We start from the raw sequence: 22,990 nt of genomic DNA on the forward strand, positions 1-22,990 counted from the left end.
AAAAAATTGTTGAGAACAATAAAAGTACGCAAGACTGCATACCTTGGACACATACTGAGGAATGATAAATATAGTCTTCTGCAGGTCATCATGCAGGGTAGAGTCGATGGCAAAAAGGGAATAGGTAGAAAGAGGAAGTCATGGCTGCGAAATATTCGAGACTGGACAAACATGACTGTAGACGAATTATTCCACGTTGCAAAAGACAGAGAAGCTTTTAAAAATGTGGTCGTCAACCTCCGTTAATGGGGACGGCATAGGAAGAAGAAAAAGGTACCGCGAAACAGGAAATTTTGTACGAAGGCCTGGTCAAGGACGCCCAAGGTGCACAACCGCAATTGATGACGGTTTTTTGGTTCTTAATTCTACACGAAATCGTTCATTGACATCGATGCACCTCAGAAATGTGCTATTAAATGTTAGACAAGTTAATGTAAGTTCACAAACAGTTAGACGAAGATAAAATGAAGCAAACTTAAAGCCCAGACGCCCCGCCAAAGTTCCACGTCTTCTTCAAAATCATAAAGGTCGTCGTTTGGAATTTGCAGGAACACATATTTAGTGGAATATCGACAACTGGAAAAACGTTCTTTTCACTGATGAGACCAGAATCCTATTATGGAAGCCAGATGGTCAAAACTAAGTCTACAGAAGAGTTGGAGAACGATTCGCCAGCTGCAGTCTGGCCCAGACCGTTAGTTTTGGAGTTGATGGCATAATTCTTTGGGAAGGTATTAGTTGGGAGGTACGTACCGCACTTGTGGAAGTGATTGGACGGATGACTGGTGATTCTTACGTTTAAAACATCCTGCAAGATCATGTTTTGTCATATGTTGGTTACATTGGATATGAAAGATTCACGTTAATGCACGATAATGCTCGACCACATGCCGCTGCCATAGTGAGTAATTATCTCGATGAGGTCTAAATTCGAAGATTGGATTGGCCACCGTCTAGCCCGGATTTAAATCCAATAGAGCACATGTGGGATCACCTAAAACGCAGCATACGACAAAGAAATCCCGTTCCAAATACGATAGAGCAGCTTCGGCTTGCTGCACAGGATGAATGGAATGCAATTTCCCAAAGATATGTCCAAAATTTACTTGCAAGCATGCTGAGAAAGATGCAAGCAGTAATAAGAGCTAGAGGGGGGGAATATTCGTTACTGATCATACACTTATTTCAGTTTAAACCAGTTGTTTAAGCAATTTAAATTATCATGTAAGTTTAGAGTAAAATAACGTTATTTACCTAATATTAAACATTTATTTTCTTCACAATTTTTTCCGCATAAAAACTTAAAATTGTTCATTATACATTGTTAAAATAAACTCTATTTTACAATAAACGACTTGCTTGACCAGAATTTATTTTAAAAAAACAAAAATTTGAAAATTCCAAAATATTCGATATTTTTGTCCATGAGTGTATTATATATATATATATATATATATATATATATATATATATATATATATATATATATATATATATATATAAAACAATGATTATAAGTAGAAATGATTAGCCCAACGCAAAGATATATGTCTCTGGAGAAGAAATCGAACAGGTCAGACAATTTAAATCCTTGGGTTGTTTGCTGAACGAGGGTTGGGACCCCGAGAATGAAATAAAGAGCAGAGTTGAACAAGCCAGAAATGCTTTTTTGAGGCTTCGTAAGTTTTTGATTGATCGCAAATTGGACTTCAACCTCCGATACAAGATGCTTAGGTGCAAGGTGTTACGTGTGGCCTGTTCTCTTGTACGGAATGGAAGCATGGACGTTAAAGGCCAGTTCCATTAACAAACATGAAGTGTTTGAAATGTGGTGCCTGCGTCGAATGCTTAGAATATCATGGATGGACAGGGTCAGAAATGAGGAAGTACTCAGAAGAGCGCGCTTACAGGATAGGGAACTTTTTAGTTATGTAAAAAGTAAGAAAACTTCATATTTGGTACACATATTAGGAGGAGAAAGATATACTTTTCAGCAACTGATACTCGAAGGGAAGATAGAGGGTAGGAGAGGTCTGGGACGTAAAAAAATGTCATGGCTGCGCAATATTCGACAATGGACAGGAATCCATCCTGGACGCCTACGCAGAAATGCACGGCACTTTAAGAAGAAGAATATATATATATATATATATATATATATATATATATATTAGATATATTATATTTATATTAGAGAATTTGAGCTCGCTTAATTTTATGTAATCATGTCAACTATTTATACATCAAATACTGTTTTTAGTCAATAAGAAAAATATGTACACTCATCGGATTTCATTTGCGTAAATTTGAAACATTTCACTGACAATAATATTGTGTATATGTTTACTGTTTTATAAAATATTTAATAACAATTTAGAAATGAACACTCAAAAATGTAGTGTAATTCAATAATTACTATAATCAAATTCACTATTATCAATTACGCGACGTTGTGATCTAGCTAAATTCTCGTGGTTCATCTGGAGGTCAACGAAAAAATTTCTTTTTATCATGATTTACCACCGCTTTTCTATTTGTTTTGACTAGAATTAATGAACGAATTTTTCAAGTTCACTCTAAGTTAACGAATAATCATTTTCTGAATATTTCTTTTGTGGAATTTCAATTTATTCTACAAATATATTTTTGGACAAAAAATATAAAATTGGGAACACAATTTTTTTATTTAACCTTTTTCGTAAATAAAAAAATCAAAATCTACCAGTTAGTATAAATGATTCGAAAGTCTCATATGTCAATTTTTCGTATTTTATGAGAGTATATATATATATATATATATATATATATATATATATATATATAGTATATTAGTATATTATATAAAACTGTAGTCCATGGGGTTAGGGTTGTAGGCTGTGGTGATTCTAGGCTGTGGAATTGTTTGTTCCTGACGTTAATTTCCTACTGCGGCAGACATTATTAAAGTCCCCGCAACTATTTATCTACTTCCTAGAAGATCAGGGCTACACTAGTGGTCAAAATTCTGGAAACTTTACAAAAATTTTAGTTTTGTTATCAGCATTCCTCTTTTTCACAAGACTTATGTTATTTATAAGTTTATCTGTAATTTTATTGCATCGTTTTATGCTTTTACTTAATATTTAACATCTATTTTAAGAGAAAAACCTTCTAAAAATTTAAAAATAAATAAAGCAACAGCCGTTAGCTAGTAGTATATATTTAAAAAAAAATGGTACAATGGTTATTATCAAGAAAATTGGGATAACCTTTGTTTTTTAGAACAGACTCGATTCTGCGAGGTATGGAGTTCACGAGACGAGCCAAATCTTCTGGTGTAATAACTCTAAACCAGTTTTTGAATAATGGCTTCTATCAGTTCTCTCTTGTTACTTTGGTTTCGGCGTGATACAAACCCTTTCAGCCTTGACCATAACTTTTCTATTGGATTTAGATCGGGACTATTTCCAGGCCAAGACAGGATAGTAACGTCATGGTTTCTCAACCATTTCACGGAAGTCTTAGCCGTATGACAAGGCGCTCTATCCTGCTGGAAGAAGCATTGTTGGGCATCCCCTTCAAACAAATCTCTTTGAATAGTCGGCAGCAATTTGGCTTGCAGTATCTCTTCCTGATATTTTTTTGCATAATATTGCCCTCTATTACTGCTAAACGTCCAATCCCTTTAGTGGTTATACAAGCCCATACAAGAAGGATAATTGCTCTGGCGACCAGTCAACACGTTTTGGGTTTCTTGGTGGCATTTTCGTTGAATCGACATTGATGTATTCCTTTCCGACAATTAAACAATATCACCTTACTTACAACTACCTGAAGTCACTAATAAACACTGGAAGTCGCAGGAAACTATACTCTTCTCCAATTGGGTCGTTGACTGACTAGCAAAACCCTGACTCAATATACAGTATTGCTAATGTTGACATTCAGAAATAGCAAAAAGCAATAAAATAAAAATGTAATAAACTATATAAATCACGATCATGAGACGAGTGTTGATGGAAAACCTTTTTGTAAAGTTTCCAGAATTTTGGCCACGCCACTAGTGTATATGTGGCCGTCGCATTGTGTACCTCTCGGAATCTGTAGGTTGGACCGAATCGGTATATAAATGTTCTATGCAGACTCCTCTTTATGATTAAATTTAAGCAGGTATTTTTGAATTTTCTTATTTGAGGCGCTCACTTCACATAATTATAGAGCATGAAAAGCCTCTCCATTACAAGGTCTCACGGCTCTAGAAAGGGTTCACCGAGTTCTATTTCTAGTTTATATTAAAACCAGTCTTACAATGTAATAGGCGAGCGGTTTACCAGAGCATAAACCGAGTCATTTGTTTTGCGACACCAAACTTTTTTTATTCGTAATCGCCTCGGAATCAATTTTGTAGAGGTATGTCATCAAAATAAGTTGTTCTCTGTAGGTAATTTTTCGAAAAATGCTTCCTTTTGGAGTTATTTACACTTTTTTGTTGAAAAATAATGTCTTAATTAGTGATTTTTTGGATTTTTTTCCCTAAAAAACTACTAAATGAATTGCAATTCTATAAAAATCTTTATAATCTTTAAACCTTCAAGTACAAGTAAGAATATTTTGACAAAGATTAATGGTTTCTACCTTGCTGAAAATATGGACCCAAATATTTCGAATATGCCTTTCGAGCAGTCTACCGCTAAGCGTCTACAGCGGTTGCGGCGCTACGGGCGCTTGAATGTATTCGACTTTTTCAATAATGCAATATATACAGTACGTTAAGTTTTGGATTAGATATTGCATCCTACATAAAGCGCTAAAATCGTATAAAAAGCATAACATTGCCTCGTACGAGGTAATTGTAATTCCCGATCTCCTCCGACACCACTACAGAAAATCATTTCGTAACACATAACAACGGATGGGATTTACATCTCCGTCATTCGAATTCGATGTTTATTTTCATTACGTATGCCTGGTTCTTTCTTAGAGTTCATAAACTCGATAAAAATACACTGACTTTTATAAAGCGGTGCATTTGTATCGGTTTTTAATAATGTGAACAATTTGTTGTGATTGAATTAAAAATAAACGCGTATATCTTTCAAAAGATAAAACCAAAAAATAGTCTTATTGATAATAAAAAATGGGTGTGGCAGTCCAGTGGGACTGCCGGTAGAAGTTATACTTCTATACACGCGTTCGTCGTTACAAATTTATATGGGAGTCAATCTGCACAATCATTACATATGTAATGCTATAGGTAAGAGTGAGCAGAAAGATAAAAAGAATTAGGTATACAGGTATATGGTACATCGTTTGCTGTATATAAACATTTGACCTGTAATAGGAGTATAGTAAGTAAATAAAGGATTGAATCAATATTTTGATGAAAATATATATTTTTATTTTCATATATGTATAAAAGGAATTGAATTTAAAAAATTTTTTTACACGTACTCTGCAGTCAAATTCATTGTTAATTTTGTCATTAATATAAAAATACAGTACAATACACTGCAACATAATTCAATATAATAATACATTACAAATTAAAATGCAATATTCATAAGTATTTAAAGATGACAATATATATAACTTACTTACGCATATGTTTAATTTACCATGATAACAATATTAATAAAAAAAAATATTTTTTGGTGATACAACTGTCAATTTATCTGACATTGACAAATACAATATTTAATTGTTGTTTGTTGTGTATATAAGTACACATTTGAATTTTCTTGAGATATTTAAGTTTTTATTTTAATTTATAATTTAACATGCCTAACGAGGCTTGTTACTCCCGTGCAAATTTCCGATTCACTCCCGTGCAAATTTCCAAAGTCGAACGCGCGTATAAAAGTATAACTTCAAAAACCAACAACTCGGATTATGTTGTAAATTTTCATTTTATTTTAAAATTTAGCATTTTTGCGTATATTACATATATTTAATAAAATGAACGTGAAGTTTTTAAATATTTCAAAAATAAAAAAAGTAAATTCATATTGGGATTCGAACTCACATACACCAGCGTATGAACCAAACACGTAAAACATTTGCCAATTAGACATGACACAAACGTATTTCAAAATTGACTATGGCAACGTATGGCTCTACATCCAAGCCATGTTACCAATTGCAACGGTAACTTAGACATCTTAATTTTTAATAGTATATAATGTAACATATTTGTAAATTTATATCATTTAAAGGGTTTTCACTCATATATTTTAGTGGCTCATAGCATGTGCACTTTGTAAGTATTAACCACATTTTGCATAACCTTAGTCAACATTTTAAATCTTACGTTCTTTTTAAAGTGGTTAATTACTTTCAGGTTACACTGATGATGGAATTTACATTCCGAAAACGTTCTGTATTTGTGATATAGCCCGTTTGGGTATTTTATTTATACCTTTTACTAAAAATTTTGAAATAAAATTTTTTTACATATTGTTACACCTTATAAAAATATTCATTTCGTAGAGTAGGTTATATTAAAAGGTAATAGGTAATAGTGAAGGTAATATTTAGCGATGAAGCTCGCATATCCAGTGCAGGAATATTTAACTAACACAATGAACTATATTGGAATGACTCGAATCCTCACTTAGTTCAGAGGATCAGGAGGTAAGAGAGATTCGGTTTTAACGTTGGTGTTTTGTTAAGCATAATAAATTAGTTTATCTTGTATTTGATGATAAACTAACTGCTGCCGGATATATAGGTATCTTAAAAATGAATTTAAATAACATTTTTAATGAGAAATACATATTTGGCCGAGGGAAATACATTTTTGTTTTAACACGATGGGGTACCTGCACATAATGCCGAATTCGTTGGAAATTATTTAAATGAAAATATTCATAATCGGTGGATTGGAACTTATGGTTCTTGTTCACCAGAACTAAATCCTCCTAATTTTTTTATTTGGTGATTTAAAAAAAACAGTATTTATAAAATTGGCTTTAATATTAAGGAAGAATAATTGCAAAGCATTCATCATGCATTTAGAAAAATAAAGCCAATGCATATACTCAATTGATTAAGATCTGTAAGAAAATGGTGTCAATTATTATTATCACAAAACGGGGGCATTTTGAATATTTATTATAATTTTTAAATTTTTGTAAAATAAATTCTAGTTGTCCCTTTGTGTATTATTGTTGTTCTTATGTTTATTATAATAGTAGTTTTTTGGTGCTGGTAGATGTGTTATTTCCATTTTTTAAGTTAATTGATCTTATTTCCGGTTAATTAAACTGTGAAGGATTAATATCCCTATAATAAAATGTTAGAATGTCTTACTGAGTGTTTTGTTTCTAAGTGTCTATAACGTGATGTCAAACAAAGAATTTATTTGCAGAGTAGCTTTAACTACGGTAAATAGATATATAATATGTCATATCAATTAGCTATTGATGATTTGATTAGGTAATCTTTACTTTAGGTAACGAAAAAAGAAGTCATGATATTACTACTTTTTTCTATCTCCTCTAGTTTTTGGTATGCCCTGTAAAACATACCAATTTGGGACACCCTGTACACACTTAGCGGTAGACTACTCGAAAGGCATATTCGAAATATGTGGGTCAATTTATCCTTGCCAACATATTCTTATCAGGTTGAAAGATTATAAAGCTTTTTGTAGAATTACAATTGATTTAGTAGTTTTTTGGAAAACAAATCCCAAATATCCCTAGTTAAAGCATTTTTTCAACAAAAATTGCAAATAACTCAAAAAGGAAGCATTTTTAGCAAAATAGTTAAAGAGAAAAAATGTTTATATATGTTTAAAACTTAGACACTTGGAAAAATAAAAAAAAATTTTGAACTTACAAAAATATATGGAATCGAGTAAAAAAAGTTTGGTGCATTAGAAATGCAAAAAAATAGTCTGTGTATTCGGTTTTGAGGATAAACTGCTCGCCTATGTATAGTATATTCTACCGTCTTCAAAGTCTTATTGCCGCATTTATGGTTGCCTGCCTGCCTGCCTTTTTCTTCTGTTGTACCTACCCTTCCTATTCCGGTGGGATAAAAAGTTTACGACTTACAACAGAAATTCGTGCGAATCGATTATAAATCGATACATTATAATGTTGATCTAACATTATAATGCAAAATATATACAAACATCTATAAAAATTTTATCTTAATACACATCCAAAGATAAAGTAAAAAACTAATCAATACACACGCCAAAAATCATTATCTGACCTTCGTGTTAGATTTAGAGATTTATGTTTATTTGCTGGTGTAAATGTGATCGGCAAATTTGATTATTTACACTATAATTGTTGTAATTGGACTTATTTAAACTAGGAGGCGCCTTTTAATCAGTAGCGTAACCAGGAAAATAATTTTTCATAGTTTCCTAGTGCTTATTTTAAATACTTGTATTAAAAAAAATTTAATGATTCCTCTATTGAACTGTTCTCACATGACATGATTTTTCTAATACGGGAATATAGATAGAACGTTTATTAACCAGTTTTATAACACAAGTTCTTAAAAAAAATGTACTAAAAAACAATATAATATATAATCGAAATATCTTTAAAAATATTATTGAAAAAGTAATTTTTCTTTAGCTTTAACAAGTTTTTCCTGGACTGGGCCATTCTGGTTCCCTTTTCCGAATCAAATTGACAATTAATCAGCCATACTGGGTACTTATATTCATAAACATGTTCCAGTTTGTGTATTTTGTCTATTTTCATATGTACTGGAACGTTCTGTTTATTTCGCGACTGTCTTTTGCGAGCTTTTCAGCGTTAAATAAGCTTCTGACATGTTAAGTGGCTATGTTCTTAAGATCTAAATTGTTTAAATTATCGCACCATCTTTTTCTTGGTCTGCCAATACTTCTTCGTCCATTTGGTTACTTATCTCGTGCTATTCGCATGCTCTTCTTATGTTTTCGCTTCTCTCCCTATCCAACAGATTTTTCCCTGATATTCGTCGGAGTATCTCCGACACTCCGCCGTGTATGTTAATATAGGTCTAATTACTGCTTTATAGATTCTTGTTTTTATGTCTTGTCTTAGGTGTTCGTTCTTCCAGATTGTGTCATTAAGAGATCCCGCCGCTTTACTTGCTTTTAAGCTTTGTTGTCGTACTTCTTCTTCAACATCTCCGTAACTACTTATATCTATTCCCAGATATCTAAACCTTGCTTCCTGCTTTATTATGTTCCCATCAATTTCGATTTTACATCGTAGTGGGTATTTAGATGTTGTCACACATTTGGTTTTTTCTGCTGATATTATATTGTATTTCTTGGCTGTTGTATTGAAGATGTCTGTTAATTTTTGAAGCTCGTCTTCTGTCTCGGCGATTAATGCGGCGTCGTCTACATAACATAATATTTGGATTTCTTTGTTCCCCATTCTGTAACCATGACCTTTACGTACTGCTTGTATTATTTCGTCCATTATTATATTAAAGAGAAGTGGACTTAACGAGTCACTCTGTCTGACTCCGCTTTGTACTGGTATACACTGTGCTAGTTTTCTATTTATCTTTGCCTGCATTCGATTATGAAACTAGATATTTTCGATGGTTTGTATACTATTGATTGTTATGTTTCTTTTATACAGTAGGTGTAAGACGTCTTCGACTTGGATGCGATCGAAAGTCTATGTCAGGTCTATAAAACATAGATATGCTGGTTTATTGTACTCAATGGCTTTTTTTGTGATTTGTCTTAGTACATCTACGCAGGATCTTCCGGATCTGAATCCTTATTGTTCATCTGATAAAATTTTTAGTTTATTGATTTTGTTGGTTAGGACTTTTGTGGTAAGCTTAAGTGCGGTGTTTTAGTAGATTTATACCTCTATAATTGTTGGGGTCTTCTTTATTTCCTTTCTTGAACATTGGTATCATTATGCTGTTTCTCCATGCGTCTGGTATCTTACAGTGTAATATTAGTTTTTGTATAAGTTTTGTCATCTCTAGGGTTATACTTTCTCCTCCGTGTTTTAGAAGCTCGTTGGTTATTCCGTCTGGTCCTGGTGACTTTCTATTTTTGAGTGAATTTTTGGCTATCTCTACTTCCTGAAAACTGATTTCTATTTCAAGTACGTTATTGTGTTGATTATTATTTTCCTTTCCTTTAAACAGTTCCGTCAGCTATCTTTCCCATTCGTTTGCTGGTATGTTATTGTATTCCTTCAATTCGGCGATATCTTTCCGTTGGTTTCTTATGAATATCCATATTTATTTTTGTGTACCGTAGAAGTCGCTTTCCATCCTTTTTGTAAACTGTTCCCATTGTTCATTTTTTGTTCTTTTTACCAACTGTTTTGTTTCATTTCGTATTCTTCTATAGGTGTCTCGGGATTCTGGAGTATTTGATGTTTTGTACTTCGTGTAGGCCTCTCGTTTCTCTTTCTTCTTTGTCAACCATTTTCCATCCACTCCTGAATGTAGGTCTCTCCCAATTGCTTCCATCTTTCTCTATCTTGCGCCAATCTAATCCACTGTTTGCCTGCCACTGTTCTTATGTCATCTACCCATCTTTTTTGAGGTCTTCCCATGCTTCTTGTTGTCGTCCTTAGTCTCCATTCTAGAATTCTCCGTGTCCACCTGTTGTCATTATATCGGGCTACGTGACCTGCCCAGCGCCATTTCATTTTTGTAATTTCTTCCATAATATCCCTAATCTTCGTTCTACGTCTTATCTTGGTGTTTCTAATCTTGTCTCTTAGTGATATTCCAAGCATGATTCGTTCCATTGCTCTTTGCGTTGTTTCTAATTTTTTAGCAGATTTTTTGGTAACGTTTCTCTTTTATTTCTTTTCTGAACCATGGTGTATTGTTGTTTCTTTTGTTCAGTATGACTTTGCGTTTTCCTAGAGTTTCTGTTGCTGCTTCTTCAATGTTGTTTTTAATTTTCTCCCAGCTCGCGTTTATATCTTCGATGTTGTCTATTTGTTTCAGCTGAATCTTCTGTGCTAGCCTCCTTTGGTACATTTCTCTTGTAGAGTCGTTTCACAGTGATTCTACATTGAATTTTTCCTCGGTGATTTCCTCGTTTGCTGACTTTAAAGTTCGGATATCTAGAATTTGCTTTGGGTGGATTTTTCTATTAGTGACTATAAAATCAATCATAGATTTGTGCCCCCTGGAGTTTTCTAATGATTTATACTGGAGCTTATGGTCGACAAATGTATTATTGATTCTCAGTTCGTTGAAAGCACAGATATTAGCCATGAGTTCTCCATTTGCGTTGACATGGTTTTCATTAAATCTTTGTTTTACTCCTGGAACTATTTCATTTCGGATTCGTGCATTAAAGTCACCCATAAGAATTAAAGGTTTTCCACGAGCTGTTTCATCCAGGATGATTCTTAAGATAATAATGTTTAATTATAATAGGATTTGATATTCGCTTTTCATTTTCTGTATCAAGCGTGCGATAGTTTATATTTTCTTGCAATCTTGACCCAGCAATGACATAGCTGCTGCACGTTACCATGCCCTCAATTGATCCTTGGATGCTTATTTGTTAAATCTTATTCGCACTTGATATTGTTCTAAACCTATTTTCTTGTGGCATTTTAATTATCTTCATCATCAGCTCATTTTAAGTCTACTGCAGGAGATTGGCATTCCCTGTTTGTATCCGGACTGCACAGTCTTGTGCAGTATTGATTTAATTTTTTCGTCATCTTTTGCAGATCATCTTGCCATAATATAGATGGTCTTCCTTTGTTTCGTGTATCTGTTTTTGGTCTCCATTCGATTAACTTACATGTCCACCTTCCATCATTCATCCTTGCCACGTGGTTAGTCTATCTTCATTTCAATCTGCAATCTCTCTCTCCACATCTGTAACTTTGGATAGATGTCGTAGGTTTTCGTTTCTGTTCTTGTCTTTTATTGTTACGTTTGTTTGTTTTTGCCTCAAAAAATGTGGCATTTTATAGATGTGGCATATGATGGATTGGTACGTTCACTAATCGTTTTGCTTGAATATCTGTATCGTAAATAATGATCACTCCATGTTTTTGGTTATCTTTTTAAATTTTTGAGAAAAATATTTTCATTGAATTTTAAATGAACATAAGTACCTCAATTTGATAAGACTAAATAAACAATCTACAAACAAAGTTTTTCAATTTTACTATTGATACAATCTTGATAATTACCATTATGAATAATAAATAATGACTTATCATCTTACAATTTTAAGAATGCAACTAATTGTGTAATTGTTTTAATTTTAATAACATTAGGATATGCATATAATGAGGTACAATTTTCAGGTGATCTAAATTTCGACGATTTGCTGCTGCCCGAAGAAAATACATATATCATTCTGGAAAAAGGTAATTCTCAGAATATGTCTCACCATCTTAATAATAATCCTCTATCGTCTTGCCTTCCCCAAGGTCTACTATACCACAGGGATCTGGAGTTACCCTCAAGTGTGCCGACAGGTAAGTAAGAAAAGTGTTTTTATAATTGACAGTTGCTTAATTAAAATTAATGTTAACGTAAACACTTGAGAATTGGTAATCAAAAAATATTGCCCGGGCAAAAAAAAAGTGAAATTGCTGATGAATTAGATTTGACGAGGTCGATAGTTGGGGACATATGTACCCCTAGAGTCCGACACCATTTGAGGGTGGCGCGTTGCACGAAGCATCGCGGGGCTCAACCCTCCCCGTAGTATCTGTGTTGCGGTATGCACACCCTTCCGTTATCCCTCCCGGGGCGGAAAGATGAACGCAGGTCGAGGCTCGACCTCGCATGCTTGACAGGTAGCCGCCGAGGAGCTCTACCACTCTTAAGTCTCCCAAGGTGGCTACGTGCCGTAACCCCACGCCCTTAATGGGGAAAGGGTGTATCAGGGATGCAGCACGTTCAACCTCACCTTGGTTCTGTGGAATGAGAGTAGAGTGGTCCCACGAGAGGCTCGATTAGGACTAGGAGTGTAGACCGGTGACCGTAACGCCGAAATGCCCTGCGTATATTTCTACAAACCCGACACCTCGAACGCCTCTTCACCTCTTCATTCCTTCTCATTAGTCGCCTTCTACGACAGGCAGGGATACTTGCCTCGGCTGTATTCTTGTTTCCGCGAGCCGGACAGAGAACAAGAAGAAGAATTCAAACGGAAATACAGCGTTTTATAGAAATAAAATGTTTACAGATAAGAAGATAAGTCGAAACACAAAAATGAAAATTTACAAAACGACCATAAGACCAATAGTACAATATGCTGCAGAAACATTTACATTAACAGTAAGATAATTACTATTTAAATGGGAATAAGCCACAGATAAAGGTTAAAGTAAGTTTATTGACGTTTCAATTTCCACTTCGGAAATCTTTCTCAAAATACAAACACTAATGTTTGCATGGGCAGCCTATGGAAAACTTAAAGATATCTTTAAAAGCGATATACGCGAATTTCTTTAAAACGTGAGACATTTGACCAATGTGTGTTGCCTGTGATGACCCATGGTACCGAAAATTTGACATTGACAGCTAAAACTTCTAAAACGCTGCAAATATTTCAGAGAAGACGAAGAACAGGAGTTACCGATGTACTTTCCCGAATTGCCACACTGAAATGGAACTGTGCCGGACATGTCCCCGAATCAGTGATGAGAGGTGTACGAAGAGATTGCTTGAGTGGAGGCCGAGGTTAGACAAAAGAAGTAGAGGAAGACCCCTACTCGTTGGACTGACGATCTCAAGAAAATGTCAAGAAATTGGATGAAAAATGCTCAAGATACAGCACAATGGACAAAAATGAGGGAGGCCTATGTCCAGCAGTGGACTCAAAGGGCTGGGTGATGATGATGTACAGCGTAGGGAAGGGCGGTATGTTTATGTAAATCTAGTTTGTAAGAAACAGGTATAAGAATATCTACATCTCCATAAATTGTTTTTTACGCTAGTATTGAAGTGTTTATAAACCATACAATATAATACAAATGATGGTAATTTAATTTGGGCCGTTGTTACTCCGCTGAAGAATTTAAGGTGATAAGTCGCATTGTCGTCAAGCTTTCTATTAATTTTCAAGAGTAATAAACTTTTTAAGTTTCAAATATTTTTTAGGTAACTTCGACCACTATAAATACAAAACTCCTGTTTCGGCTTTTTCACCGGAAAGCCAAAACAGTTCTAGTTCCTCATTGGTACACTCTCTCTCATCTCCATCGAATGTGTCAGCTTTTCCGAAAAAACACAGCACTTTACAAGAACTCCTAGTCAATAAAGATCCATATGGCTCACCAGATAGGTCTATTTTAGGCCAGTCTTTTCCCGAAAGACACACGATGGTTCCTGGACAGAGCATGAAAATGGCGAGGACGCCGAGTTCCAGGTAAGCTTCTTTTTATTTGTGTTCTTATTATAAAAGCCACCTTCGTTGCATGCATCTTTTGATTCCACGGTTTTTACTAGCTTTTGTCAAATCGTTAGTTGCTCTACTGATTTTCATTTTAACGCTCTTTGTCTTCCCTTCTTGTGTCTCAGAGACATAAGAAAGGGAATTTTCCTCCTAATATCGATCAAATTTCTGATCAGATTTCACAAATCCCATTGCTCATCGGTACATCAGTGCTGCCAGGTTGACTATAGTCAGTGTCACCTTGACTTTCCAGTACACGGAACATAGAGCAATGCAATTCTAATGAAAGTTTTTCCACAGCGATGCCAATTTTATCCAAACGAATTTGTAATCGAACATTAGATAGATCAAATTAAAATCATTGTAAAAAGACAATCAGCAATTATAGGATTGATATGCATAATAACTACAGTATATCAAATAAACTTTTTTCGTATAATTATTCTCTTTTTTAATATAAATTTCAATTTATGTTTAACTGACATTATATTTTTCTTTTCTATTCTATTTCTTAATGAATTAAATTCTTGCACTTTTCATCATCATCATTTTTCTCCACAACCCATGGTGGGTCTTGGCCTGCTCAAGGATAAGTCTCCATTCTCTCCTATTCTTCGCCTTGGCTTTTCAGTTTCGTATTCCCAACATTCTCAAATCTTCCTCCACCTGATCCTTAAATCGTACTCTGGGTCTGCCTCTCCTTCTCACTCCATCTATTCTTTGGTTATAAATATGTTTTGGCGTCTCCATCTCATTCATTCTCTCTATGTGACCTAACCACCGCAGCCGGTTTATTTTGATGGACCTTATAATATCAGATTTGTCATACAGGCGGTAAAGTTCGAAATTATAGCGTCTACGCCATAATCCGCCCTCCTGTACTCCTCCATAGATATGCCGGAGGATTTTACGTTCAAAGCATCTTAAACGGCTTGATAAGAGTTATGTATATCACTAGTTTCGTTCTTTTTGTAACTAGGCTTGTTAAAATTTTTTTTAATCCATAATAGGCTCTATTTGCCAGAGATATCCGTCTGTTAATTTCTGCACTTACTGCATTATTCTGATTAATTTGTGAGCCTAGGTATATAAACTCTTACTCCTTCGAAAGTATATGTTCCGATCGTTAGATCTTCGGTTTGGGCTGCTTGTATATAATTTGATACTTTCATATACTTCGTCTTACTAGTGTTAACCTCTAGTCCCATTCTTTTTGTTGCTGCTTCAAGCGCCTTGAATGATTCTACCACGTCCGCCTTTCTTCTTGCAATAATGTCGATATCATCGGCGTACGCTAGTAATTGTACGCTGCGATTAATAATAGTTCCTCTGGTTGATATTCCAGATTCTCTTATCGCTTTCTCTAGTGCAATAATGAATAGAAGGCACGATAGGCTGTCTCCTTGCCTAAGTCCTATCTGAGACTGGACCCTTCTGAAAACTCCGTTCTGCACTCTAACTTTACACTCGACTCTTGAGAGGGTCGCTTTCACCAGTTTTACCAAGTATGCTGGTATGCTGAATTCTATCATGGCCTTGTACAGTGCGTTTCTTTTAACACTATCATAGGCACATCTAAAATCAACAAACAGGTGATGCGTATCAATGCCATACTCATAATATGTTTTTTCCAGAACTTCCCTATACTCTTCCTCTGTTCGTCTTGTTATTCGCCCTTGGAGTCTTCTATATACCTGATTTTTTCTTTGCGTAGCTTGTGCGCATTCCTCATCGTACCAGTCTGACCTTAATTTTTTACGTTTTTGCTTTCCGATAACTTCAGTTGCCACTTCTTCCAATATGGCTCTACACTGCCTCCAATAGTTGTTAATATCTTCAATTATAACATCCGTGCAGCCTTGCAGCTTGCTTTCGAGACTTTCCTCGAACCTCTTAGCTATCTCAGGGTTCTTCAACGCTTCTACTTTAAACCTTTCCTCTTTAACTCCTTTTTCTCTCTTTGCATTGGAGATTCTAGCTCTTAGTTTAGCTTGTAGTAGGTAACGGTGCGTGTCTATGTTCGCCCCGCGTCTTGCACGTACGTCTATCACGTCGCTGAAGTGTCTTGCGTCAACCACCACATGGTCGATTTGGTTTACAGTATTCCCATCTGGACTTCTCCATGTTCCCTTATGTATATCTTTGTGCCTAAAGAATGTGCTGGCAATCACCATGTTCATTGAGGAGGCTAAGTGTATTAGTCGAGTTCCGTTGTTGTTTGACTCTTCATGTAAACTGTGAATTCCAATGGTTGGCATGTATTCCCTCTCCTTACCTATCTTTGCATTAAAATCTCCTATTAAGACCTTTACGTCATTTCTAGGACAATGTTGTATGATATTTTCCAGTTGTTCATAAAATTGTTCTTTTTCTTCATCCGGCTTCTCTTCAGTTGGTGCATGGGCATTTATTATTGAATACTTAAGGAATTTACCTCTGAATCTTAGTGTGCATAATCTTTCGTTGAGAGGTTGGAAGACTATTATAAGGGGCTTTACTCTTTTATTGACTATGAATCCCGTTCCTAATTTGTGTTCCGTTGGATGGCAGCTATAATATATTGTATAATTCTTTTTTTCTAATATTTTATTTCCCAACGATCTCATTTTCTGAAGTGCAATTATATCGCTCGTATATACTTCTACACTGTTAATGAGAGACTGCAAGGCTCCTGGCCTGTATAGAGATCTTATATTCCACGAAAATAATCCTAAATCATTGTCAGTACGGAAACTTTACCTTGAATTCTCTTAACATGCTGTTTTTTACGGTGTCGGGGTGTTAACCCTACGCCCAACCCCCAACCTGGAGGACCAGTTCATCTGCTCTCGTCAGTTTCCGACTCAACTTTCCACCCGGGTTGGATACCGGATCTCCAGTTGGGTTGCTCGGTTTAACAGGTGGCACCAGCGTGAAGGTGAGAGTCGGATTTGAGTAGAAGAGGCTAAGTGGAGTAAACTGGAAGCAACTCCATGTTTTCACATTCTACCCCTTTTCCCCCATGTTGCACTTTTAGAAGAATCATATATTCTTTTGCGCTTGCTATGTCGTACATACTCGACATAGCAAAGTGGTAATTTAAATTTAGTTATTTTCAAGACAAATTGTAAATTACATCAACTTCGAACTATACCTTGCTTGGCATTGATATCGCTTATCGCTTACAAAACAATTCACCAATGCTCATAATCAAATATTACCGTCAGCCATGAGGGAATTCTCGATTTCACAAAGTACAGGGCCGCAATCAGGGCCTGTGCTATGTGACATAACAATATTATAATTATCCGTGTATAATTATTTAGTACGATTTAAAATTTTTAGGTACTTAAATACATTTATACAGATTATATAAGTGTATACATAATTATTTTAATTTCATTCACTTGCAAGTATCTTTCGAAAATAATGTGTTTTCGAACCTCTGGCAGTGATAAAATGTAGATAATATAATTCTATAAACCTATTCAATATTAAATTTATTTAATATTTACTATATTTACTATACTACAAATACGCACATTTTCTGTAACCCGTTTTCTGATAAAATTTGGCATCGAAGTCGGCCATAGAGCCTATACTGCAAAGTCAAGGTGAGGCGGACTATAGATCCGTGAATGATGTTTTTGCTGGACACATTAGGTCTGTTCGGAAAATATTATTAGATATAGTTCGGAGTGTATTACAGTCGAGTCGCGTTAATTCAAACCTGCGATAATTCGAACCTCTCTATAGTTCAGAATTATCATGAATTCCCTACAAAATCTCCTTATATTTCGAACTAAATCAATACATTTTTATGCACTTGGCAATTCGAACGACAAAAATCATTGCTATATAACAAAACGACGCATTAATTCGAACTCATCGACAATTCAAAGTTGCAGAGAGAAAGAGGCCGAAAGATTGTATGTATCAACGCGCCTTTGTTTTTGTTATGATTAATTTGACTACATATTTGTCACACAGTTCTCACGAATTGGTTTGTTTAGTTATTAGTTACTGTTACTCTTTCGTTTGTATATAGATTAAAATTTTGTTCGACATGAGCCTTAGAAAGTATAAATGTTTGACGATTGCTGAAAAGAAGTTAATCCAAAAAGTAGAGGAAGGTGAGAAGAACAGTGATGTTGCAAAAGAATTTAAAATTCCTCTGAGTACTCTGTCAACCATAATAAAGCAAGAGGAGAAAATTAATTATGCTCAAACTGTTGGAGTACGGACTAAAGGTGAATTTCCTCGTCTGGAAGAAAGTCCGGTCAGTTTGCTAAGACAGAGTAGAGGACAAAAAGTGTCTATTAGAGGAAACATATTGAAGAAAAAAGCAAAAGAGTTCGCGTCTACTCTAAGCATCAAAAAATTTGCGGCTGTAAAAGTGTAGGATGGCTTACAAATTTCAAAAAGAGAAGTGGAAGTGTTGATGATGCAGTTTGCTTAGATTTAAAGATGAAAAATGTAACGGGGGAACGAGTAAAGAGAGGTTGATAGTTTTACTTGCAGTAAATATGGACGGATCGGAAAAACTTAAACCCTTAGTAATAGGAAAAGCAATGAAACCGAGATGATTCAATGGTGCGAAATCGTTTCCTACGGATTATCGTGCTAACAAAAAATCTTGGATGACGACAGAACTTTTTAACAATTGGCTTTTAATAATTAATGAAGACATGAAACTGCAAAAGCGGAAAATTTTACTATTTTTAGACAATTGCACTGTCCACAAAACAGTCCTCCTACATTGTCCAATGTGGAACTCTACTTCTTTCCGCCAAATACAACTTCCAAATTGCAACCATTGGACCAAGGGATCATCCATAATTTTAAGACTTTCTATCGCAAAGAAATTGTTAAGCTCGTTTTAGAATCTCTCGACAAGCAGCTAACTGCAAATATCACGGTTCTGACAGCTATTTTACTGATTGACAAGGCATGGAGAGGTGTAACACCCCGAACAATTCTCAACTGCTTCAAAAAATCCGGTTTCTAAAAAGAAGATCGGGAAAATCTTCCAATACTTCTGGATGTTGAAGAACCAGCAATACAACCATTAGTTGACATCAGCAGTGTGAATTTTTCTGACTTTGTTCAAGTGGATGAAGATGTTCGATGGCGAAATTTTATCTGCGACAGATACGAATGAAAAAAGTAACGATACAGATGAGTACGATACATCAGAACCTTTGGCAGAGGTGTCAGTTAAGGAAGCAAGATCCTCACTCGATACCTTACAAACCTTCTGTCTACAAAACTAAAATGATGAAAAAGCATTTCAATCACTTTTTTCTTAAAAAAAATATTGAGCAGTCTGAGCAGCAGCAATGTGCTTAGAAGCAAACCAGTATAATACAGTTCTTTCGAAAGATTGATTAATTCACATTATGAATACATACATGTATGTATATGAATGTACCTCTAAACTTTTGTTATCATTATAGAATAGCAGTTAATAAATAATAATTAATCAACACTTAATAATTCGAAGTTTTATTTATTTTCCCTCACAAATTTCGAACCATTTGATATTTCCAACACTCAATAATTCAATTCAATTCAAAAAATTCAATTATTGACTGATTATGACATTTTATTAAAAGTATATTTCATTGCCTGATCCTGATATTTAAAAAAAATCTTCAACCGTTTCATTTGCAGATTATCTTCATCGGCACCTACCCATTTAGGACTCGAACAAATATGGCAGCGACGAGAACCCCGTAAACATTTGTTATCAACTAGTTCCTTGGTGGAAGCAGAATCTGCTTCTTCTTTATCGACGGGAGGGTTACTAAGTCCTGATCCACCAGATTTATCCCAAGATGAAGAGTCTGACGACGACAGCGATGCACATTATGAAGATTTTTCTTCTGATAATGGTAAGACAGGTTACATTTTATTAATAAACAAGGGTAATATTTAAATATAAATAACTTTTCATCGGAGACATACAGCTATTATCGGACATCATTTTGCAATCTTAAGATAAATTACTTTAGTTTGATTCCTATATAATCGCATAGGCTTTAGAAAATTATCTTTTTTTCTAACAAGTAGAAGTTTCTGTAGGAGGAATACTAGGAAAAACATTTTTTATGTCAAATGAAATTAATCCGGAGTTGTTGGGTAAAAAGAATATCACCAGCTTTCAGAACAAACAACAACTTAAGCAAATATATTAAGAACAACAAGAGCTAAAATAAAAAGTACTTACACTGTGGTGTGTACAAACTTACATTTGGTGACTGCCCAAACTAGCAGAACCTTTAACAGACGTATAGCAGAACACAAAAGAGTTTTCACGAACTTGAGACAAACAGTTCTCCCCTCCTCAACTTATTCACTTAAAGACTATACAGTGTGAACGCATACCAAAAATAGATCACTTAAAAAAGGCACTCTGGCGAAATATTCGTAGTGATAACAAAATTAAATAAATTTTGTTGAAGTTTTAAAAACAAAAGTTTTCCGTGTTTTAGTGTTAGATAAAATGAACTTCCATCAATTAATGGTCGAATCCATCATTAACCGAACATATTGTACCAATACCAGTACACCAATGTGTATACTAATATATAACGAACCGAAAGCGGAGCTATATTATGACTAGACCCTTCTTCTTCTTGTCCGTTCCGAACGTTGGCGATCATTTTGGCTATGATGACTTTGTTGGTTGCTATACGGAATAGCTGTGTTGAGGTCTTCTATACTATGCTCTCAGGTTAGCAAGCCAGGATATTTTTCTTCGTCCTGGGGTCCTTTTCCCTTCAATTTTACCTTGCACAATGCATTGGAGTAGCTCATATCTGCCTTGATTTCTCATCATATGTCCCAAGTACTGCAGCTTACCACCCTTCACGATGTTGACCAAATCAGCGGTTGTGTTCATCCTCCGTAGTACTTCTTCATTGGTAACTTTGTCTGTCCATGGTATCTTCAGGACCCTTCTGTATAACCATAGCTCAAAAGCCTGAAGTTTTGATAGAGTTTCCGTCTTTAATGTCCACCTTTCTACTTCGTACAGAAGCACTGAGTACACGTAACATTTAAGGAGCCTTATTTTTGTTTCTAAGGTGAGGTCATGGCTCTTGAACACAGAGCTCATAGTCAAGAATGCACTGTTGGCCTTTCCGATGCGACATTTAATCTCTTACGTATTGTCCCACGATTCATTGATTGTAGTTCCCAAGTAGTTGTACTGTGAGACACGTTCAATTCTCATTTGGTTCACATACATATTTGCTCCAGTTATGTTTTCCTTGCTGATGATCATTAGCTTGGTTTTGCTAGTGTTTATATCCAGTCCATATGTTCTACTTGTTACCGTTATTTTGTTCATTAAGCAGCCCTTGTATATTGGAAAACACTATTGCAGGGCTTCCCAAACTTATTGGTACCCTGACGCCCTTGGGACTTTGCTATTTTTTTGCGACGCCCCCTCAACCCAACCCCCAATAAAGCCTAGTAACAGGTCATAGTTATAACAAAAGCACTATTTGAACATTTATATTTTTCATTAGAAATTAAGAACGAAATCAAAACATAGGCACAAAAATGAAAAGAGATATTTATCTATGTAACTGGCTGGTTAATGTGAGAGATGTGCTTGTTTTTTTGAGCACAGCTTATGAAACCGGTGCTCCAGTTTGGAAATTGCCACTCTCATTACTTTTTCTAAGTTTATGTTTGGCCTATACTTATTTTTAATTATTTCAACTGCAGAAAAGCCCGATTCGCACAAGTACAAAGTCGCAAATGGCAATAAAACCGTTAATGCAGCAGTGCTGATGACATGATATTCATGATAAAGTGAGCTCCAAAATTCAAACAGTTTGTCCTTGTCATATTGAAGCTTTAGACTGGAATCACAGGACAATTCTGTCAGTTGTTCTTCTTCCTCCGTTGAAAGTGTCCATGGCGTGGATGACAGGAAAGGGTTTCTGCCCAGTCATATTGCTCCACATCTTCGGGAAAATATTTCTCAAAGTATTCGCTCAATGATAACATGTGTTGTGTAAATATATTTTTTAAAGAGGGATCAAAGATTTCTATCGATTTTTCTTGTAGAATACCTTGTAAAGCAGGGAAACAGCAATTTCTTGATCTTCTAATTTTCTCTTCCATAAGAGCAACTTCTTCTGAAACTCAGTAATTTTATCTGCGAATTGTAGAATATGAGTATTGTTTCCCTGCAAAGACTTAAATCATTTAATTTGTTAAATATGTTACAGAGGTATGCTAATTTTATTATAAACTCTGAATTAATAAAGTTTTGTGCATCATCATGTGACTCTGTATGTAGATACGTGTAAAATTCATTTCTTAATTCGTATACACGTGCGAGTACGTTGCCTTTGGACAGCCAACGAGAATTGTAATGATAGTAGATGTGGGTCACTTGAAACCAGGGTCACTTGGCACCACTTTTGGTCGGCGCGGGGGTCGTGTGGCGGGCGCCGCAGGGTTGTCGGGGCGTGTGGTTGGCGCGCAACCGCAGGGTTGAGATAAGGTGTGGCGATTATTGGATAAACACATGCGTCTAATGGTGATAAAAGGGGTTGTGGTACGGCTTTAACACCAATATTAACAGTCTATTTTGTTCGTGTTGTGTGTTGAGATAAGGTGTGTGGATGGGGGTAA

General features: G+C 35.2%; 1 protein-coding gene across 4 annotated transcripts in view; it reads left to right on the forward strand.

Annotated features, from left to right (window-relative positions):
• The window catches only part of REPTOR (repressed by TOR), a 72,745-nt gene that overhangs the window by 35,537 nt on the left and 14,218 nt on the right, over positions 1-22,990 (forward strand). For 2 of the 4 annotated variants that reach the window (XM_072538011.1, XM_072538012.1), the window contains exons 3-6: positions 12,255-12,317; positions 12,381-12,428; positions 14,062-14,329; positions 20,009-20,229. In XM_072538011.1, coding sequence (XP_072394112.1) covers positions 12,255-12,317; positions 12,381-12,428; positions 14,062-14,329; positions 20,009-20,229 — 600 coding nt within the window. Of the gene's footprint in view, positions 1-12,254; positions 12,429-14,061; positions 14,330-20,008; positions 20,230-22,990 lie in introns of all 4 variants that reach the window. The other 2 variants (XM_072538009.1, XM_072538010.1) reach the window with 1 other exon arrangement.

The sequence above is a fragment of the Diabrotica undecimpunctata genome, chromosome 7 (assembly GCF_040954645.1).
Source record: "Diabrotica undecimpunctata isolate CICGRU chromosome 7, icDiaUnde3, whole genome shotgun sequence".
NCBI lineage: Eukaryota > Metazoa > Arthropoda > Insecta > Coleoptera > Chrysomelidae > Diabrotica > Diabrotica undecimpunctata.